The 20,991-nt window shown below is 46.9% G+C and overlaps 1 protein-coding gene across 1 annotated transcript in view; it reads left to right on the top strand.

Moving 5' to 3' along the window:
* Nucleotides 1-19,093, top strand: part of ABCA1 (ATP binding cassette subfamily A member 1) — a 241,282-nt gene extending 222,189 nt beyond the window's left edge. The window contains exons 43-50 of the mRNA XM_069630840.1: nucleotides 926-988; nucleotides 3,006-3,112; nucleotides 3,304-3,445; nucleotides 5,005-5,139; nucleotides 11,032-11,135; nucleotides 11,771-11,863; nucleotides 13,377-13,620; nucleotides 15,605-19,093. Of these exons, the coding sequence (XP_069486941.1) occupies nucleotides 926-988; nucleotides 3,006-3,112; nucleotides 3,304-3,445; nucleotides 5,005-5,139; nucleotides 11,032-11,135; nucleotides 11,771-11,863; nucleotides 13,377-13,620; nucleotides 15,605-15,745 (1,029 nt within the window). The 3' untranslated portion in view covers nucleotides 15,746-19,093. The remainder of the gene's footprint in view (nucleotides 1-925; nucleotides 989-3,005; nucleotides 3,113-3,303; nucleotides 3,446-5,004; nucleotides 5,140-11,031; nucleotides 11,136-11,770; nucleotides 11,864-13,376; nucleotides 13,621-15,604) is intronic.
* The last annotated feature ends 1,898 nt before the right edge of the window (nucleotides 19,094-20,991 follow it).

Below are 20,991 nucleotides of genomic sequence, written 5' to 3' on the forward strand. Positions count from 1 at the left end.
GAACTGGAGTGCGCACCTCACCTACTCATTTTTCACATGAAGATCCAACAGTAAATTGAAGATCTTTGCCGACAACAGGCCCCTACTGCCGGTTGTCGCTGCGTGACGTTTGATGATGAAGAGATGGAGAGTTTCTTCAAAAAGCAGCAAAAAACGTTTTTCGAGGAGCAACACATGAGGACTCCCAACAGTAGAAATGTGCAGTAAAAATCTGAAGATGGCCACCAGGGTTGGAGCTTAGCAGGAGGGAGTGTCATTGGCTAGGGGCAGTAGGACTCAAAGTACACTGATAGACTATGGAGGAGACGAGCAGTTTTAGCCTGAAGCTAAACTGCTTTAATTTTTACCAAGGATTCCCAGCCTGACGACGAGGAATATTCATGAGCATGTGAATCCATGCAGGACCCATGCTGGAGATCAAGAGTTACAGGTAAGTAATTGGTTCCTTAATGCAGGTCTTCCCAGTCATCTTCTTGCTCCAATGACTAACAAAATACACCAGGCTATGTTTGCCCTCGAGTAGCTATCTGGTACAAGCATGGGTGTTTTGTAAGCAAAATAAACCTTGGATAACTATTTCTTTTTTATTGTGACGGTGAACGTACGCCCTTGCCACTCAAGACTCATTATGAAGACATTGCAAGTCCTCCACTGCCTTTGCTCTCGAGCATGTTATGAAAAGAGAAATTATGTGTTCAGTCATCTTAAAATACAAACGTCAAACTGTATACAATTTTACTTTATGTACCTCTAAGAGCACAGAGAGAACATTTGTTGGCTGCCATTTTGTACATTTTTCTTTAAAGCTAATAACTGTACGACATAGTCTTTTAGTTGTGCCCCCTTGGAGAATGCAAGCTTGCAAGAAACTCTGTCCAGGTAGTTCTGTACCTTCATCAGACTCACAAGCTTCTCATGTTTTCAGGTGTATGGGATGAAGCGGAAGCCAGCAGTGGACCGCCTCTGCGTTGGAATCCCCCCAGGAGAGGTAAGGCTGTTGCTGGGCAGCGGGTGAAAGCTGAGGTCTGGAGCAGGATTTTTCTATTGAGTTGTTGCTTATCAGTGGAGGATGTTCAGTTGGGCACAATTAATCACCAATCTCACTTAGCTGCTAGCAACACGTATGCTACAAGTGTTTGTCAGAAGACTACTTGTTTGATACATTGTGAGGAACTATTTGCCACATCAATTTGTCCAATAATGTCATGAAGCCACATTTCTTGTCCTTCGCACAATTGATGTGTTGTCATTTCTTTGGTGGCAGAAAGTGTAGTTATACAGAGAGGGAGTTTGTACATTTGCCAAAGGATTCCGTTACGTAAATGCACAAGCCCTGGCCCTGGTCATTCTTTTCAAAACTTGCATCACACCCTGCTCATACGCCGATATCAGTGGTGTGCACACTTTAAACCTCTGCCAGTAGGGTAAGTCACGGCATTGGGAAGAAATGGGCCTGTAACCTGGTGGTCACAGAGTTGACTTCTGAGCAGGACTAACGCTAGCCTTTTGGTTGTAAAATACCACTGCTTGGTCGAATATGAAACAATGGTCCTCATTACACGGAATGCAGTAAGGGTTTACCGTTACCGGTAAGGGTACCGGTATACCCTTACCGCCTTACTATGAGGTCCCTTTGCGGGACCCAACCTCAACCTTAACCAGCCGTTAAGGAACGGGCCCGCAAAGGGACCTTGGAGGAAATTACGGTACCGCAATTTGCAGTACCGTAATTGCCGCCTTCCCCATTCCCGTGGAGCCCTATGGGAATGGGGAAGTGCCATGGTGAATGGGGAATTACCGTCCCCACACACCTTGGAATGTGGCGGTAATTCCGCCATTCACCATGGCGGACTCAGTATGGTACCGGCGGCAACCATGGTTACCGCCTACTGTGTAATGAGGCCCAATGTGCCTTGTGATTTACATAAATGCAAAATATTATTATTATAATCTGAACACCGACAATTGTGCTTTTTTGAACATCTGCATTATTAAGTCTATAGCCTGCCAGGTGTTCTTGTGATATGACACTAAAGCGCTACGCATGCTGTAAAAATGCGTTGCAGGGCCATTTGCAACAAGCTGTCACTGGACACATCTACACCACACCCTCACCCTGCCAACCAACTATCCCCCGTGTGACATACACACAGGGTGACAGAAAAGCAAGCTGGCTGGGTCAAGCTGACAGAAAAGCAAGCTGGCTGGGTCAAGCTGACAGGTGACCCCTTACCTCCACTGCCAACATAGATAAGCGCCCATTGTGGAACAAACAAGGTCACTTGCAATCGGGTTAAGAAAACGCAAAAAAGCAGAAGTGGCTGCTTTTTTAATCAGCTTTTTCGAGTGTTGTACAAGGTCTGTGCGCTTCTATGTATGCTTTGCTTGAATAGACATGACAATTCACGTCAGACAATTGCCCCAGCAAGTTCTTAGTCAAAGGTTGTTGGTTTGCTTACTTTTGCAGATTGAATTTAAGGGGCATATATCTATGGATACACATAGGTTTTTGGGCGATTAGCAATGAATCGGTAGCCGTTGCACACAAGGGGGCTTCATTTTGCCCAGGTGTGCTTGTGTGTCTGTGAAACATGTATTGAATATTACATCATCGATTTACAAGTGTACATATCTAAGCTATGCCTTTTCATGTTTTGACAACCAAATATGTCAAATCTGCCTATGCCAAATAAGACGTTGGGTGTAAACATAAATGTGCATCGGATAGCAAGGGTTTCTGCCGCCCACCACACACATCAACCTTTGCTGTTTGTAGTGCGAACATGGTGGCATGCTGCTAGTGGTGCCGTGGGTGGCCGAGTAGTACCGGCTTCCACTAAAGATGTGTAAAGTGGGTTTAGGAAGGTACGTCGTGTGGGCCACAGCTATTGGATCCCTAAACCTGTGAGGCTTGATGCGCACGGGTGTGGTGCTATTGCTGTGCAGAAGTCAAAGGATACTCAATCTTGGTTGGTAAATGAATTAACTTTTTCCCCAATGTGCAGTGCTTTGGTCTTCTGGGAGTCAACGGCGCTGGGAAGACCACTACTTTCAAGATGCTGACGGGCGATACGGATGTGACTGGAGGGGAAGCATTCCTCAAAGGGCACAGGTAATTAACCAGCAATCCTGCTCCACAGAGCCATGGCTGAATCCTAGACCTCCCTGTTCTGCTGGACATCCTACCCCTGTGTCCAGGAATGCTGCCCACAGATACTGTACTTCCTAGCTGTGTGATAGGAGCTTCATGCGCACTAGGAATAAGGTGTGGCTTAGTGACTGCAACTGCCCTTTTGCTTTCAGCATTTTATCGAACATTCCAGCGGTGCATCAGAATATGGGCTACTGCCCTCAGTTTGACACCATCAACGAGCTGCTGACGGGCCGGGAGCACCTGGAGCTCTACGCTCTCCTGCGAGGGATCCCGGAGAAAGAAGTGTGCAAGGTAAAGAGCCCGTGAGAGACCTAAGAAGCAGCCACAAAACAGCAAGACACACAGAGATGCAGTTGACACGTTATTGACCAACGCTAAGATGCACTCCATCGGTGATCACCGAGATGTGCCTTTGTCACTTGTTTAAAAAATGTTCATCGTTTACAAAAGCACCGCTATATCACTTCAGTACACATGCGTTCCACGACAGCAGCATGACATTTGCCGGGGCATGTTTCTGCATAAGGTTTTTTAGATACCACCTTGTCGATGCTTTTGTTATTCATGTTTTAATTGCTGAGGGAGGTATCCATTGGTGTCTTGGCTGACTCATGGAATTTGTGTGCCAAAAAAACGGGGATTCGTGCGCCATTCTGCTCGCAAATCCCTGTTTACCAAATGGGGATTTGCGGGCAGAATGGCGCACAAATCCCTGTTTTTCGGCGCACAAATTCCATGAATCGGCCCTTAAATTGGGTCCAAATGAGTATAGGGATTAACCTGGGGAGTTTATGGGCTGCGTTATGGACCTGTCTTTGCTGGGCCCACAACGTTATAGCAAGCATTGGCATAGCCAACAATTTGGCTTTTGTCACATGAGTGGTGAGGCGGCCCTTGAGGTTGAATTGAGATACGCAATTCTGACCTCTCCACTGTTTCAGCCTGAGTGGATGGGGGAGCACCACTGCTCCCTCCTCTGCCCCCAGTACGCACCTTGTCACATCATTTAAGCAGAGTTTGTGATGTAATCAGTGACAGAGCCAGGGAGGGGCAGAGGAGGGTGGCGTCCACCTGGCTCCCTCCTGGTGCCAAGTGTACCCCAGCCGTGCCCTATTAGCCACCCACACCATGAAAAGCTGCCTCCGCTACTGGATGTACTTCTCCATTTTGAAAGGACCGCAGCGACGCCACTTGCATGGCATAACATCCGGCCTTTCACGCTATGCAACCTTATGCAAGTGCCCTTGTTTTGCCCTTTCAGCTCAGGGATTTACACTGGAGTAAAGAACCTCAGGAGTGCCACTTGCTAGGTGTGACAAGCTCTGGCGTGAGTGTGGAGGCAGGGTTGGCTGGAGAAACCCCAATGTGTGCCCACCCACAAATGTTAGCCTCCTCTCCCCCGACTCTATACCATTAGTTTTGGGCTCATGCTAGGTGCCATGAGCCAAAACTAAAAAGACAAAGGGGGTCATTACGAGGTAGGAGGTAACCATGCCGCATTTAGTAATTCCTCATTCAAGGAACCCATCCCATTCCTATTTGAGCCCCCATAGGGCTCAATGGGAATGGGGAGGGTGCTAACAACGGGCCCGTTAATAACGGGCCCGTTGTTAGCACCTTGGTCTGCTCGCGGGGCCCGCCAAGGGTGCCTGGAAAAACCAGGCCTCCCTAGCGGGTTCCCACGAGCAGACTCGTAATAGGGCGATAAGGGGTTGACGGCTCTGGCACGTTTACCGGTGCCGTTAACCCCTTACTGCCCAACTCGTAATGACCCCCAAAGTGCACTAATGTGTGCACTATTTCTGTTGTATGGGACTTAAAATAACTTTCTTTGTTTTTGTTTCCTCTAGGTGGCTGAGTGGGCAGTTCGCAAGTTGGGCCTTGTGAAGTATTCTGAAAAATATGCTGGGAATTACAGTGGAGGGAACAAGCGAAAATTATCCACCGCCATTGCCCTGATTGGGGGTCCTCCTGTGGTGTTCCTGGTCAGTACATTGTCGTGCTCGATGTAGGAAGGGCATTGTTGTCATTTTTCATCCTGAAGCTGTCTGTAGTGGTTAATACATATGGTGTGGACATGCATGTGAGAAACAATTTAGATAGTGCTTAGTAAATGGCGGCACACACGGAAAATGGGAGTCACACAAGTACAGAGACAAGCTCAAGACATTGCAGTTTTCTACTCTTGCTTTCATGGCCTTCATGCACTCAACACTTCCAGCCTACCTCTAAAAAGCAGGGCTACTTATTTTTGCTTCCACTGTTGGTATGGTAGAAAGCAGTTTGGAGTGTTTTTTCCATGACTATTATCGTTAGTTTTAGGGATTTGCATGAACCTTTATCAAATAAAATAGCATTGATCAAAATCCAACTGAAGGAACCTGGCATTCTGCATCCACAGTGAGAAAATATGCCCTTTTCACTTTGTTTTGAAGGGACTAGGTTGCAGCGGCGTACCTGTCTTGAGTCGTTAAGGGATGAAAGTCCGTACAATGTGGTCCTCCAATCAAACATCACAGCATAAAGGCTACACATTGAATGTGCAGTGAGACCACTTTGCCACCTTCCCCTGCATGACTAGATCTAGTTTTTGTGGAGGGATTCCCCAGGCCATTTTTTACCCACACGCAGGAGCTAAAAGGCCATAATGGCCTCATGAGTGGGCTGTACTGTATTTATTATTTATTAAAAATGCTTACATCATCACGCCACACACCCATAGGCCTCAGGGCGCGCACGAAAAAGACACAAACAACCGAGACAGATAGCATTAGAACGGCACAAGGGGGAAATCCATGTCGGAAACTGTGGGTCAACTGAGAGCAAGGATAAAAGAGACAATACAGCGATTGTCCCTAGTCGACGGGAGATTGAACAGGAGCGTCTTCAGCTCCTTTTAAAACTTGGCTGTTGTGTCAATGGCTCTGAGCTCAGGCGAAAGCAGATTCCTGAAATCAGGACCTTGCACACTGAAACTGCGTCCACCAACCTTTACCAGTTTAAATCTGGGTTTAACCGGCCTCATGCGGTACTGGACCTGAGTGCCCGGAGGAGGTCTGAAGTTGAAGGCGAGCTACCAGATACCGGGGTGCTGGACTTTGTTTCTTATTCTAAGCCTTACAGGCAGCCAATGAAGGCTATGCCTCGCTGCTGTAACATGCGCTCCTCTAGTGAGCAATGTGACTGCCCTCACTGCCCCATTCTGGGAGACCTGAAAAGCTGCTATGCAAGAGTGGGCACAACCGCCAAGCAGGCTATTGCAATAGTCCAATCGTGTGTTGATGAGAACAGTTGCCAGCGTGGCTAAATTCTTGTGTGCAAGAAAAGGGTGGATATTCCAGACCAGCTTCGTAATCAACCCGCATGCAGACCGGATCGACTCAACCTGATGAGACATGGACAGTTTGGCATCCTGGACCACGCCTAGGATTTTTACTCTCTCTGCCACAGGGATCGGCGTACCAAGGAGCAGAAACTGACCATACTCAGCTGGTAAGGACCTCAGCCTTGACGTGGTTGCGACGATTAAGAGCTCCATTTTTTTTTTTTTTTGCATTTAAGGCCAGGGAGTTTTCAGCCATCCAAGAATGGATGGCTTTATAGATGGCGTTGAGCTTTTCTGCGTCCTCGTTATATGAGCCTGACAGTTTGACAGTCACATGTGTATCGTCAGCATAATTAGCCACATAGACACCAAGTCTGATCAGTAGAAGCAGGAAGGGGATCAGATACAGTAAATAAGGTGGGCGAAATGCATGAGACCTGCAGCACTCAATGGGTGACAGATGAGGGGACCGAGCAGACTTCGCCTATATTTACCCAGGAATTTCTGGGGCCCAAAAAGGATGCAATCCAGCCGGCTGCTTTATGGGAACACCCGACCAGAGACAATAATCTGCCTTTGAGCATGGTCTGCAAGGTTAAATACAGAAGATAAATCTAACAACATAAGGATTGATAATTGACCATGGTCCATATTCAGTAATAGATTCGTCTGTAGGTCAAGCATTGTGGTCTCAGTACCGTGACAGGACAGAAGAATATCGTTACCCTCCAGGAACATTTGGATTTGTGAATGTGTCACCTTATGAACAATTTTTAACAAGAAGGGAACATTGGTAATAGGAAGATAATTGTCCAAAATGAAAGGGTCCAAGGATTCCTTCTTTAATAGGGGGGGTCATCCAAGCCTCCTTCAAAAATAAGGGAACACTACCCTCCGCGAAGGAGCAGTTGACAAACTTGGTTGACCGAGGATGTCCCTATGCTCTATAAACATAGTCGATGGACAAGAATCGCGTTGACATGATGTGGGTTTCATTCCAGCAATAGTTTGTATAATGTTTCAGAGCAGGCAGTAAAGTCAAAAACATTGGGAGTGACCTCCAATGGAGTTTCACCTGTGACATCCTGCATCAAAACATCTAGGGTATCCAGCTGTGTGGTAAAAGACAGCTGCCCAGGTGATGCCTCGCTTTCAGTATGGCGGCCTGTTACCTCATGGTACCATCCTTCACCAATGCCCTATGGCCTGATTAGCACATGAAGGTCATTACGGACCTCCTGTTAGCCAGTCAGAGTTCTCAGAATGCAGTCAATCCACCTTGATGCCTCCTGTCCTCCCTCTGGACTCTTTCGCAACCTCTGCGACTCTCTCACTCTCTATTCTCCCGTCTGGGCCGACCCATTCTGCAGGGCACATTCTTGATGCTCTGATCTCTTCTGACCTTCCCCTCTGTCCCTCTCTCCATTCCTCTCTCCTGGAGTGATCACTTTCTCCTATCCTCCCACCTCACCTTCCCTACCCCACAGGCAAAGCCACCCTCATCACTGCCACCCACCTTCGCAGTCATCTGACCCATGAAGCGCGTGTCAGTTGAGGCTTTCGCTACCACCTTCTCGCCCCCTCCTCCCCCTTCGACTGACTCCCACCCTGACACAGCCCTCTCCACTCTCCTCTATCTGATACCCTTGATATCCTTGCCCCTGTCATGAGGATCCGCCTGAAGCCCAAAGCCAAATGTAACTCCTGGTATGACTCAGATCTCGTCACCCTTAAACGCAAGTGCAGGGTGGCAGAGAGGAAATGGCGTGCTTCATGTTCATCCTCTGACAAACTGGCCTGCCGCCTGCTCCAAAGGCAATACCGTCTCTCCGTTCTCACTAAGAAGAGAGCCCTTATCCAAGCCCGCATCTCTGCGGCATCTAACAATTCGGCCGAACTCTTTAAAATCTGCAAGGAGCTGGCCAACCCTGTTGCAGCCTCCACCTATCCTGTCCCCTCCCAGGCCCTCTGCACGGCACTGGCCTCACTTAATTTCAAAAACTCAGGACATCCTGTCCTCACTCTCCTCCTATCACCTCCCCCCTCTATTCCCTGCTCTCCCTCTGGCCCTTCTGCTGCCACCCCTCCTCCCTCCTTCTCTGCCTTTCCCCTTTTTTCTGCTGACGAGGTTTCGAGACAAGTCCGATCTATGAAAGTCTCGTCAAAACAGGTCCACCCCTGTTCCTCAAACTATCAAGGACCACATCGACTCCCTGGCCCCTGCCCTGGCTAACTTCTGCAATTTCTCCTTCGCCTCTGGAGTCTTCCCATCCCCCCTCAAGCACTCCCTTGTGCACCCCCTTCTTAAGAAACCCTCTTCCGACCCCTCCTGCCCAGCTAACTATCGCCCAATCTCTATCACTCCCTTCCTGGGCAAGCTCCTGGAGAAACTGGCCATCTCCCAGCTTAATCTCCATGCTGAATCTGTTGGTAGTCTTCATGACCATCAGTCAGGCTTCAGAGCTGCCAGAAGCACGGAAACTGCTCTCCTGAACATCCGTGAGGACCTGCTCTCTAACCTTGACTCTAACACCCCTTGTGTTCTCATTTTGCTCGACCTCTCCTCTGCCTTTGACACTGTCAACCACACCATCCTGCTCAACCGTCTCCGTGATAACCTGGGTATCACTGGTCAGGCTCTGGCGTGGCTGACCTCCTTCCTCTCCAATCGACCCTCCCAGATTCAACTGGGTTCTTTCCTCTCTGACATCTTTTTCTCTACCTGTGGTGTCCACTAGGGGATCTAACCTCTCCCCCTGGCTGTTCAACCAGTATCTGGCTCTTCTTGCTCACTGCATCGCCGCTCTGTCCCAACTTTCAGTGCTACGCAGATGATACCCAGCTCATTTTCAGGCTACCCTCGGCCTCCTCTTCCCCTTCCCTCATCTCGGACTGTCTCTCTGCTATCCAGGAATGGTGTGCCGCCAATGACCTCTGCCTTAATGTCAGTAAGACTGAGATTCTACTTATCGGCACACCCACTCCCTCCTTCCCTGCAGCTCTTTGGCTGGCCTCCCTTGGCCCTCTTCCTGCGCCTACCTGCAAGGCAAAAAACCTTGGGGTCATCTTCGTCTCCACACTCTTTCTCTCCTCACATATCTGACGTCTCTAAGAAGTCACACTACCAGCTACACCTCCTCAGAGGTATCCTTCCTTTCCTCTCCTTCCCCCAGAAGCTCACTGTCTCCAGAGCCCTGGTTCTCTCGAATATGGAGTATTGTAACAGCCTCTATCTAAATCTTCCTGCCTCTACTCTCCACCCTCTGCAACTCATCCAGAACAAGACTGCGAGACTTGTCCTTGGCCTCAAGCCCAGGGACCGTATCTCTCCAGGACTGAAATCACTACACTGGCTCCCAGTGGCTGCGAGGATTAAGTTCAAAACCCTCTGCATTGTCCACAAGGCCTTCTGGGGCCTTGGGCCAAAATACCTTCAACTCTCTCTTCCGAAATATCTTCCTTCTCGAGCTCTTTGCTCATCCACCTCCAACTACCTCAGGGTCAGACGCTTCTCCAAGCAACAAGCTGGGGGTAGATCTCTCTCTGCAGCAGGGGCCTCCCTCTGGAACAGCCTTCCTGCCTCCCTGAAACTTGAGGAGAACCATCTCTGGTTCCGGAAGCACCTCAAAACCTTCCTCTTTGCCTCCGCTTTCTCTCCCTCTCTCCCCTGCTGAAATCACTGAACCTGCACTGAATCTGCTACTGGGCCACTCACCGATCTCGGTCCTTGGCCCAGCCACTCTTCCCTGCACTAAGGGACTGTCTCTGTATCCTACAGCCCCTTCTTCCGGCACTTACCTTGCACTCGCCACCAGCTGGCCCTATTATTTATCTTGTATTCTACTAACCATGTACTGCACTTTCCTTGCGCTTGCCACCAGCTGGCCCTATTATTTATCTTGTATTCTACTAACCATGTACAGCACTTTTCCCCCCTCTCCCCTTCCCCTTGCACTTTTCCCAGTCCCCTCTACCCTTGCACTTGCGTGATCTGAATGACACCTGGCCTAGTAGGATCATTGTCTGTCTCCCCTTGTTCCCGCCCCCCCGCCTCGTCGCGCCTTGAAACACTTGTGTATAGGCGCGTTACAAATGCCATATCATATCATATCAATAGTTATCGGTATGGCCTGCATTTCAGGCATTCGGACATGAGCAGGAACGACCAAGAAGGATACAGAAAATTAATCTTAATCAGAAAATGCAACTTACTTGACTGCCCAAGCATTACTGTAAAATGTGAACACATGTGGGCGCCAAAACCGCATAAGTGAAAAAAGCGTGTTTTTACTTGCATGATTTTGGGCCCTAGGGTAAAAATAAAGTGCCGGAATGACTTTGTTTGAAAAGACAATGTTCAGGAGTATTTATTTCCTTGGGAAGAATTATTTCCCTAACGTTAAAAGTCTTAGCAGTGTTTTTAGTATTATTTTAGTATTTGTTAATTCGAAATAAAGCGAAAGAGAGAATTGCAGCATACAGTTCTGTTTACAATTGCAGTCGTTTGATATTGAATAACAAAGGTCTCTAACAGTGAGTGTTTACACGGCAGGATGAGCCAACCACGGGGATGGACCCAAAAGCCAGACGCTTCCTGTGGAACTGTGCTCTGAGCATCATCAAAGAAGGCCGATCAGTGGTGCTCACATCTCACAGGTAAGTGCTGATGGACGTCATCTAGAGTGCGCACACGGGGGTCAGAATACGTTGACCCGCTCCCTGAGTCAGGCAGTAACTGTAAAAACAGGCCTGTTCCATGAAGTAGTCAACAGGTACATACTGCATTTTTAAGAGGTGACATACATCAAGAGAATGCCTCCAATGTATAGCTCCATATTATACGTGGAGGTAGGCGCTTTAATTCCCCCCACCTCTGGGTGCCCAACCAACAACATGTATGGATGTTATCTCCCTTGCACTTTCTATAGTATTTTGGCTTTCTGTTTTGATTTATACAAATGCACAAAACTATTAAAGAGGAAATGTTGCAAGTCTTGGTGTGAGCATCCGGTAAAACATCCTTCCTGTTAACCTAACCATCGTTTGTTTCTCAGTAGGCTGTTGTGGGCCCAGCTGTTTCATGGATGTGCTCAGACGCCTACTAGGAGACCTAAACGTGCCTGCACCAGTTCCTCTAACTCAAGTCTTGTATGCATTTCCCCATTAATACTTTTGAATTGAGTTCCTTTATAAAATTAGTAAAAGCTGTACTTTTTGCATGGTGCTTTCGGAGACTGGGGTTAGTCGTGTTTTGGTGGGCGGCAGTACTGACTGACTCTATCTCTTTGCAGCATGGAAGAGTGTGAGGCGCTGTGCACAAGGATGGCAATCATGGTCAACGGGCGATTCCGCTGCCTTGGCAGTGTCCAGCATCTCAAAAACAAGTAATTTTTCTCCGGTTCTGTTTGCGTTTGTCAGTCACGCTGCTGCGAACTTCCCCCCTTTAGGCTACAGAACACTCGTCTGCATAATGATATTCTGCGCTTAGCATGGCAATAGATGTTTCACCGTCCTCCCAACTCCCAATGTGGCAACCCCCCAATCAGCCGAAATAGTGACAATGCAGGTAGATGAGCTCATCACAGTCCCATCCAATGTGCCAGAGGGCACTGAATCCTTGAAACATTGGGGCACACTCTGTTGGGACAAGTGGTCACCCTCACATGCTGGAGGGACACTCGCTATAGAGCTGGTGAGGCTACCTCTGAAACCAGCTAACCAGGAAGCATCGGAAGACCACGAGAGCAGCAAGAAACCTTTGAGCACATAGGCCTGCACAATGCATTGCAGCAAAAAGCTAGAAGCACAACATCCTTACATTGTAAACTTGGTGGGCTTTTGAATAAAAGTAGAACGACCCATCCTTTGGTATTGAAAAACCTCTTAGCATCTTGAGTCAGAGGCTACAACTTAGACAGTTAAGTGGAAGTGTGGGGCACAGATATAGTAAATCGGAAAATAGCTATTATCGAAGGCATTGACCTTTAAAAAGCACAGTGTTTCAGAAACCTATTGGAGACTGATTTATCACATCTGTTGCCGGGAAAGTAGCAAATGCTGTCCCATTATATAATCTAGTTTGTTTGTGCTAACTAAATATGATGGCTGCCGCTAGAGGGTGAAAGGAATTTCCAGTGAGGTATCAGCAGCATTTCCTCCATAATTCTAACTTCCAGGAGAGCAGAATTCTGTCAATTCCACTCTGTTTTTTCACCAGCAGAATCAAATTGGTTGGAATTCTGCCCCCCTAACTCTCGGGAACGCAGGGCATGGGTGTAATTTTAGGGTGGGGGGGGCCGGGGGTGTTTGTCCCCCCAACTTTCATGGCACACCATTTTGTCCGCATTCATTTGGCTGGGGCACCTTTTAAATAGATGTCATGCCCCCCCCAACTTTTTCAGAAAATTTACTCCAATGACGCAGGGCATCCCTTCAGTAATGGCATATGGAATGTTCTGGCCCTATGCTTGGCCGAAACGTCAGTATGCTCCTATTCCTCGTTTTCCTTATACCACCTAATGTTCCTTCTCCTGCAACTCGGGCCCACAATTAAGGTGCAGTCCAATGCTTACCATTATTCATCAATTGCTTGGTCAATAGTGTTACGTTTCATGCAACTTACTTCTTTACTTTGCCTTGGTTTGTAAACTGGGGTTGGGTTCATTGACTTGAACAAGGTCAACAAAAAGTCTCTTCACAGCATTAAAACTGATGGCCAAAAAGAGTAACGTTTTGCAGAATGGTCCACAGTGGGTTCTGCCGGTGCAGTAAATATTGTAGGGGCACAACGGCTGAAGGATCCATATCCAAGTGATAGAAAAGACAATGTTAGTAGTCATTATGCAATGAATTGTCTGTGTTTCAAAGCTTTCCTAAGGCTCTGTGTCCTGTTTACAGGTTCGGAGATGGTTATACGATCGTTGTTCGAATATCGGGGGCAAATCCTGACCTAAAGCCTGTGGAGGACTTCTTCGGGCTCGCCTTCCCGGGAAGCGTACTGAAGGAGAAGCACCGGGGCATGCTGCAGTACCAGCTCCGCTCCACACAATCTTCTCTTGCCAGGATATTCAGCATCCTCTCCAAGAACAAGAAGAAATTCCAAATAGAAGACTACTCCGTCTCACAGACGACGCTTGACCAAGTAAGAGTTTGCATGCTGCATCCTTATTCATGACCTCAATATGGCTGTCTCAAGAAAGAGGGTGTCATATAAAAGATCACTTATTAGTTATTCTTGCAGAAGAAAATAATTTTTCATGAGTTGCCCAACAAAATCATTAGTGCTTAACACCGAAAATTTGAACCACTTGCAAACATTTCTTGCATTAACACTTGCATGATTTATCATAATGGTTACACAGACCTTTTCCATTTGAATTTCTTTTTTTTACAAACATTGCGATTGGATTTGGAAAGAAATTCTTCCATTGCAGTGTTCCGTAATTGGTTAAGTTTGAAGAGATAGAGTTCTATGATATTGTTCACGACAGTTTCTACATCTGTATAAGACAAGACAGCTACAACCTGTTTAAGAAAAAGGAAAATGATTGTCAAAATGTCAAGCCAAAGATCACCCTATTAGGTGTCAGTGCCGGCCTTGGGGCAGGTCTGCCCGGACGAACGCCCAGGGCACCATTAGCCCCTATCCTCCCCCTGCCCACCAGCTCAGGGGAGTCTTTCAAGCTCTCCCCCAAGCTGGCGTGGTGGGAGAAGGCGCAGCTGGCGTCCTATTGAAATTAAACACCCCCACTCTCGGGAGTGGAGCACATTTAATAACAATCAACGCCTATTGAACAATTTGCCCCCCCTCCCCCACCTCCATGAACTGCCTGGGGCACGCAGTGGGCGCCAAATCTCCATCTTGCTGCCGCTAAGGCTAGGCACCTGCCCAAACCAGTTTGGTATCCTGATGCAAAACCTTACAGATCCAACCTGTAGAACTACCCAGACATTTGTTAAAATGTTCAAAAAAGGGAAGTCAAAGCAGAGTCAACTCAGGGAGCATGAAAAAAGGAAGACATTTTGTAGTTATGGAGTACGCAGGTTAAGACCGTAGTCATTTTTACTTTTGGCTGTGATGTGGTGCTTCCGTATAAGCCAAAACTATTGCATTTCAGTCCATCTAGAAGGGAGATGACTTGTGAGGAGAGCACACCGCCTGTGGGTGTTGTTTGGTTATTTACGCACCCATTGACTATGCTAAATCCTTTAGCCATTCCCACTCACTACCTGCCCCTCCTCAGCCAAAACACATCGTCCTGGGCTCTCTTTGATCTAGCTCCTTCAAGCGGTAACATCAAACTTTGGCCTGCCAGGGCTTTTTCTAAGCAGTCTTCTGAGAGTGAATGCCTCAATTGCAGCTGTAAATGCACTGCTGGTGTAATAAAAATGTCTTAACCAAGGGTGCATTCAAAAACTAGATTTTGTCTGTTCATTGCACTGAAGTTTTGTTCAAAACAGTGACAAGGCCAACAGTTTTGGTTTGTGTATAAGCATTTAATTAGGCGTTTGCCAGGCATTGCCATACTATTCCCAGGCAATCGCACCATTTTCAAGCTGTTGCCATTTTATGGCCATTTATTACCTTTATGGCACTGCTTGAAAATTCCTATTCAATGCCTACACAACAGCCAATACTGATAGACTTGCTAATGCTTATTGCTTTTGAGATTTCCTGTTTTAATCAGTTTGCTTCACGTACAAGGTGTAGAAAACGTTGCGTTATGAATTTAAAATCATTATTACCTAACCCACTTAGAGCGGAACCCACCTTTCTGGCATTCGTGAGTAAGGCAAAGCCAGGCTGTCTGCCCAAGACCGGCTCTGAATCAGACCGCTCGCTAGCTACCTCTCATGCTCTTGCCTGCGGCTTAACTCTGTGTGTAAATATGTAATTAGCTGTCCTTATAATTTGAATCTGTATATAATCTTGTAAATGTCCTCTTGTTTCTTGTATTGCTTATTAACCTGCTCTCTACTATGCTTATACTATGTTGTAATCTTAGTGATGCGCCCGGATGCCCTTGGGCCTGGTGCGCTATATAAAATATAAATAAATAAATTGACCAAAATAAAGTCAAAAGCAGAACATTATGCCAATTGGTCTGCTTGTTCTCCCTTTCCAGGTATTTGTGAACTTTGCCAAGGACCAAAGTGACGATGACCATCTCAAGGACTTGTCATTGCACAAAAACCAGACTGTTGTGGACGTTGCACTCCTCGCGTCCTTTCTAAAGGACGAGAAAGTGAAAGAAAGTTGTGTGTGACGCGCTACACAGCCATCTCCATGATGTGAGGTTTGACGCGCACAACAGAGGATTGCCTTCCGGCCCGCCAGAGGAAGTGTGCTCAAGCGGGTCATGGTCAGGAAGATCCGGAGGGGTAAACTGGACACTACTGACACCATTCAATGCAATGCAATTCAATGCAACGAGAAACGAAATTCCATTGCGCGGGGCAGCGCCCCGTGTGACATCTGCTTTCGTGAATTGTTCTCAACAGTGGAAGACTTGAACATAGCTTTCAAATGTTTGGCTACAGTATGTGAAGCTGTAGCCTTATACCCACCCGGACCCCGTGGGTTGTACGCTCTTGTTGTTTTTTTTCCTGTCTGTTTTATGTTTTTGTTAGGGTTTCAACATTGATATATCTTGGCCAGTGATTATTTATTGCTATTTTAGGGTACAGTAGTACATTAATGCTGTGTCTCTGCTTGAGTCCAGTTTGCTTGCAAGAGTTGGCCTCTTAGATCCGACGTGGTCTGCTTGGATAGGTGTCGTAACATCCATGTGACCAGTTTGTTTTTCAACACACGCTCAACAGCATACTATTGCCATTTCAAAGTAGGTTTACCTCTGAAAAGGGTACACCCGAAAATGGGTAATGCACTCATTTCTTTGCTGTTCGCATTGCTGCGGCGGTGGAAGGCTTAAAGCAACACCAAAGTGCAGTTCACCGTCTTGTCACCATGCCTGGTAGGTTTGGTGTGCCATTGCTGCAGTGCTTCCACCTGCGCATTTTATTTCTTGCGTGTGTTACGTGGTGTTTAAAAGTACAACTTGCAGGCTGGCTTTTGCAGTCCTGTTCAGCCATCAAAAGAAATACAGAAGTACAATCAAGCTTAATGGGGTCACCTGATTGGTTTAGAGAGCAATGGGTAATGTGTTTGGGTAAAACAATAGTGCATACACAGGGTGCTACGTGTGTCAGAGTCTGTTAAAGTAGCAACATGTGGAAAGTGACTTCAGTGGACCTCCACCCCTGCTTGCCTTCCTTAATCTTAGCAAACCTGGCAAATATCCTGTTGCTGGCAATGGGAATTGCTGCGGTGACCACTGAGCAAAACAGGGTGTGCCACTTGTAGTGCCGGTTTAACTCACCGGGAGTAGATCATATTATAGTGTTCCTTATAAATGCCACAATCTTAAGCAAAAGACGTTGCTAGCGTACAAACAGCAAGCCACTCACCAGGTTGACATGTATTGTCAAAGAACTTCTGCCTCCACGTTGGGCGCCGAGAAGTACACACAGCTGGGGTCAGGACATCTCTTATACCCTTTAACGTGCCAATCTCCAGAATCATGTACTGTTGTATCTCGGCTGTGTTGGAGTTGGTCATTCTTTGTATTGTAGCATAAATGCTGTAAAGCTGATTTTGGCTTGACCCATCTGTCAGGCGTGGCCCTTGTCAGCCATTGTGACAGAAAGCACACCATCATAAGCCAACCATTGCACCAAGGTTTCCTGCCAAACCATTTCAGAAGAGAAGATAAACAGCGTACCGGTTATTGATATCACTGGTGATTGAATTTGTAAGTTGATTATATACACTATACGCCAAAGCCTTTATGTCAAGTCTAGGTTGAAGAAGAAAACCATACCTCCCTAGGGCCTTTCCCACTTGAGGAATTTGCTGTTTCCAGACTGACAATCAACCACATTGTAGGAGATTTTCTTCTTTTGTCAATCTTGGAAATCAATTGGAATCTACACAATTCAAGGTGAGTTAGAACATGACCCTGTTTCTGTCCAAAATGATCAAATGTACTTTGGTGCAACAAAATCCTATTTTCCCATCCTTTCCACCATCCCGACCTGCATATCAGAAACCACCTAAACTCATAACCACATTTGAAATGTCCCAAATGACAGCTTTTCATCATCATTGGGATAACCTTCGACAGTCCGTCAAAGGGAGAAAGAACAAGGATGATTACTCTCGTTTGGGACTTTTGCTTCAATGGCAAAATTAAACTCAGTGCACTGTTCATCTTTCCAGTTTCCCCACCCCGCTCGATCCATGATTGAGGAAACAGGGTGGCTGGGTATAAATGGGAGCACTGGGATTTAAGTGCTTTTGCATGCTTTATTGTGGACACTAAGACTTACGGCTCCCTATGATAGGGAAAGACGTTCTTACCCACAGTCAGTGCTAACGTTATTGCAATGTATTTCAACGGTATTCGTGCAAGGCATTGTTTGCCATTGTCTCTCTTCTAAAACACACATGCCCTTTTGGCTCTGCCACTAATAATGGAGGAGGCGCAAAACTGCAATGCCTCAAGCTCAAGCTGTTATCGTGTTGCCAAAACAGTGGATTTAGCTGCTAGAAGCGGTCTCATGCTTCTTCGGGATATTGCAGATGATGCTGCTAGAATAGCCTCTCTCCTAAAACCTTGAGTATTGCCCATTGCAAATTCTGGGCATACTCAGTCCAGTTGCCTTCTGTGGATGCAGGCCCCTTCGCGTACCCCCCTTTCAGGGTACCCTTCTCCCATGTGGACAATCTTCACCAGCCTATACTCAATGAGTCGGCCTTAATTCAAGTACCTCAGAGGATCAAACAATCCTACCTTCAGGCTGGGATTCGCCCCCTCCCCCAATTCACTCATCTCCTTTTTTAAGCCACAGTCTTACAGTGTTTTACATACTGAGAAATACTTCCCCGTATAACTTGCATTCACTGTTACTTCAAACCACTCTCACAATCAGGGGTGTTGCTCGGTCTGGAAAATATCCAGGGCAACTTTAATGTCGGGACTTGGGGCTAGCTTTTGATTGTAGCTCCTGAGCTTGTATCTGGGGCTACAACTAAAAGACCTGGGGCGACAGCACCCCGAGCACACTGTAGCGACGCCTCTGCCCCTAATATGGTGGCACAGAGGGGGCAGCATGCGCTTTGTTGGTATCCTCAAAACATAATCAACCACTTGCTTCCTTTTACATGCTGGCGTAGATTTTATAGTATTGTTTGCATTTCAGTAGGGGCATATGACATTTCTTCCCCAGGGCCTGCTCCCTTTGACATTCATGACGTCACTACTTGCCCCCCAGTACTGTTGGTCCTCCATTCCAAGCACTTTATGTTTTCTGTAATGGGCTCTAATTTTGCACTGGAACGCCCATTAACTTTGCAAATACTAGACAAAGGTTTTACAATATAGATTTCTAACGGAAGTCCTAAAGTTGTCATTTTCATGAAAAGCAAAAACATAAAAAAAATGTGTTGTCAGATAACTGTTTATGTGAAGTATTAAACGAATAGGCAGATTTACATGTTTAATTGCCTTGTATTACCGTAAGTCACGAAAACAAAATAAAAGCTGTGACCTTGATCGTTCTTGTTTTCTATGTACCGTGTCCTTGTGGTCAGTTGTTTATGTCACGGACCTACCTGCACATAGCTGGTTGCAAGTCCAGTCCTCCGTTCAGTAAAGGCCAGGTGGGAAAGTAGGGCTGGTATACATAAACATTTCTGGATTGTGTAAAATATTTGGGAATTTACACTTTGTGACTATTTTATCATAGCTAGGATGGGCCCATATATTTGAAAATATATATCTATTATTATATAATATTGATTATATAATAATACATACAATATAAATCTATATATTTATATTATACATAAAATATATAATATGATATTCTCCAGCATGGGGTCTGGCATGGATTCACATGCTCATGAATATTCCCTGTCGTCAGGTTAGGAATCCTCGGTAAAAGAAGAAAACAGTTTCACTTTTGCTTTAAAACTGTATTTCTCCTCTAAACCAATCACTTTTCTCTGGGCCATACTGCCACCATCAAAAGAAAGTCCTCTCCCTAAGCTCTGCCCCTGGTGGCCATCTTCAGATTTTTACTCCACGCTTCAGTGTTGGGAGTCCTCAAGTTGCTCTTCGAGCTAATTTCGTGTTTTTTGGAATTTTTGTCCAAAATACTTAGAACTTTGACTGATTTTTGCTTAATCATCTTCGAATATAGTTAGAATTTTAACACATTTTTGCTTAATCATCTTCGATGAAGGACAGAGGCTGGCAGCGGGGATCTGCTACTGGCAAAGATCTTCATCCAGATCGTCATTGAAGTTTTGAGAAGGCCCGGCCTAGGGCCTGCTTTGCACCTTTCAGCCTTGAGTGAAGAGATGAAGGAAAGTCGAAGCCTCTTCAAACTCAGCACGAAATATGGATTAAGAGATGTTTTTGTGGAAGATCGGCATCATAAATGCTTATATTGACTGCATCTGAACCACGATGAGAAGGGATGTGAGGTGTGCCGTGGTTCTCGAAGAAAACCAAAAAAGACTGCAACAGCAGACTGTCGGCATGGCTCAAGTCGAGCAAGGCCACTGACTCAGCTGCAGGGCAGGTCAAGCCTCATCTAGGGCCGGCTGGTCTGAGGAGCAAACTCCTTCCGGGAGGAGATCGAGTTGAGGACACCCTGCTCGTGGGGGTCCAAGAGAAGGCCAAGCTCCACAACACTAGTGCTGCTGGGTTGACAGCTGATGCGAGTCCCAAGTCGGTCAAAAGGTGATCGCCATCATCATTGGCCTCCACGTTGAGCCTACCAATGAAAGGGCCCTCTTCAAAAAGGACACCAAACCCAGCGAAACTCTTGTGTGTCCATGGATAAGCTGACGAAGGACAAGTCCGGGGAGGACTCGTCAAAGCTGGCTAAGACCTCGTAGACGAAGGCAGCGATGAGCTCATTGTCGACGAAGTCAATGACGACTGCTATGATAGCGCTGAATGGGAGTGGATCCATGAAGGAATTGACAGCCACTTCACGGGTGTCCTTATGCGAGGCGAGCTACGACTGTAGAGGCAGCGACGAAGGCAGCGGCCACTCCGGGGTCAGGGAAAGATCTGGCAACCACATAGACCAGCAACCTCCTGAGAAGGAGAGAGACGGTCCCTCCAGAGGAACTCCCCCGGTATGTGGACCAGCAGGCTGTTCCGGAAGGCCAGAGCAGATCTACTCCAATACCGAGGAGGACAATGATATGCAGGACGATTGCTACAGAGATCACAAAGGGTCCTCTGCTCGCTAGAGAATGCACACCACACCCTACGTCGCTGGATCCTTTGACCCCTAGGCCTAGGGTTGTGCCGCTGGACATTCCAATGACCCTGCACACACTGGTCTCTGAGATCCAGCAGAGGATACCGCCACTGGGACATACACGCTAAGCTCTCCCCTGCGAAAGAGAAAGACCAAGGGGGGGGCGCTGGTC

Source organism: Ambystoma mexicanum, chromosome 6q (assembly GCF_040938575.1).
Source record: "Ambystoma mexicanum isolate Mex_15411 chromosome 6q, UKY_AmexF1_1, whole genome shotgun sequence".
Lineage (NCBI taxonomy): Eukaryota > Metazoa > Chordata > Amphibia > Caudata > Ambystomatidae > Ambystoma > Ambystoma mexicanum.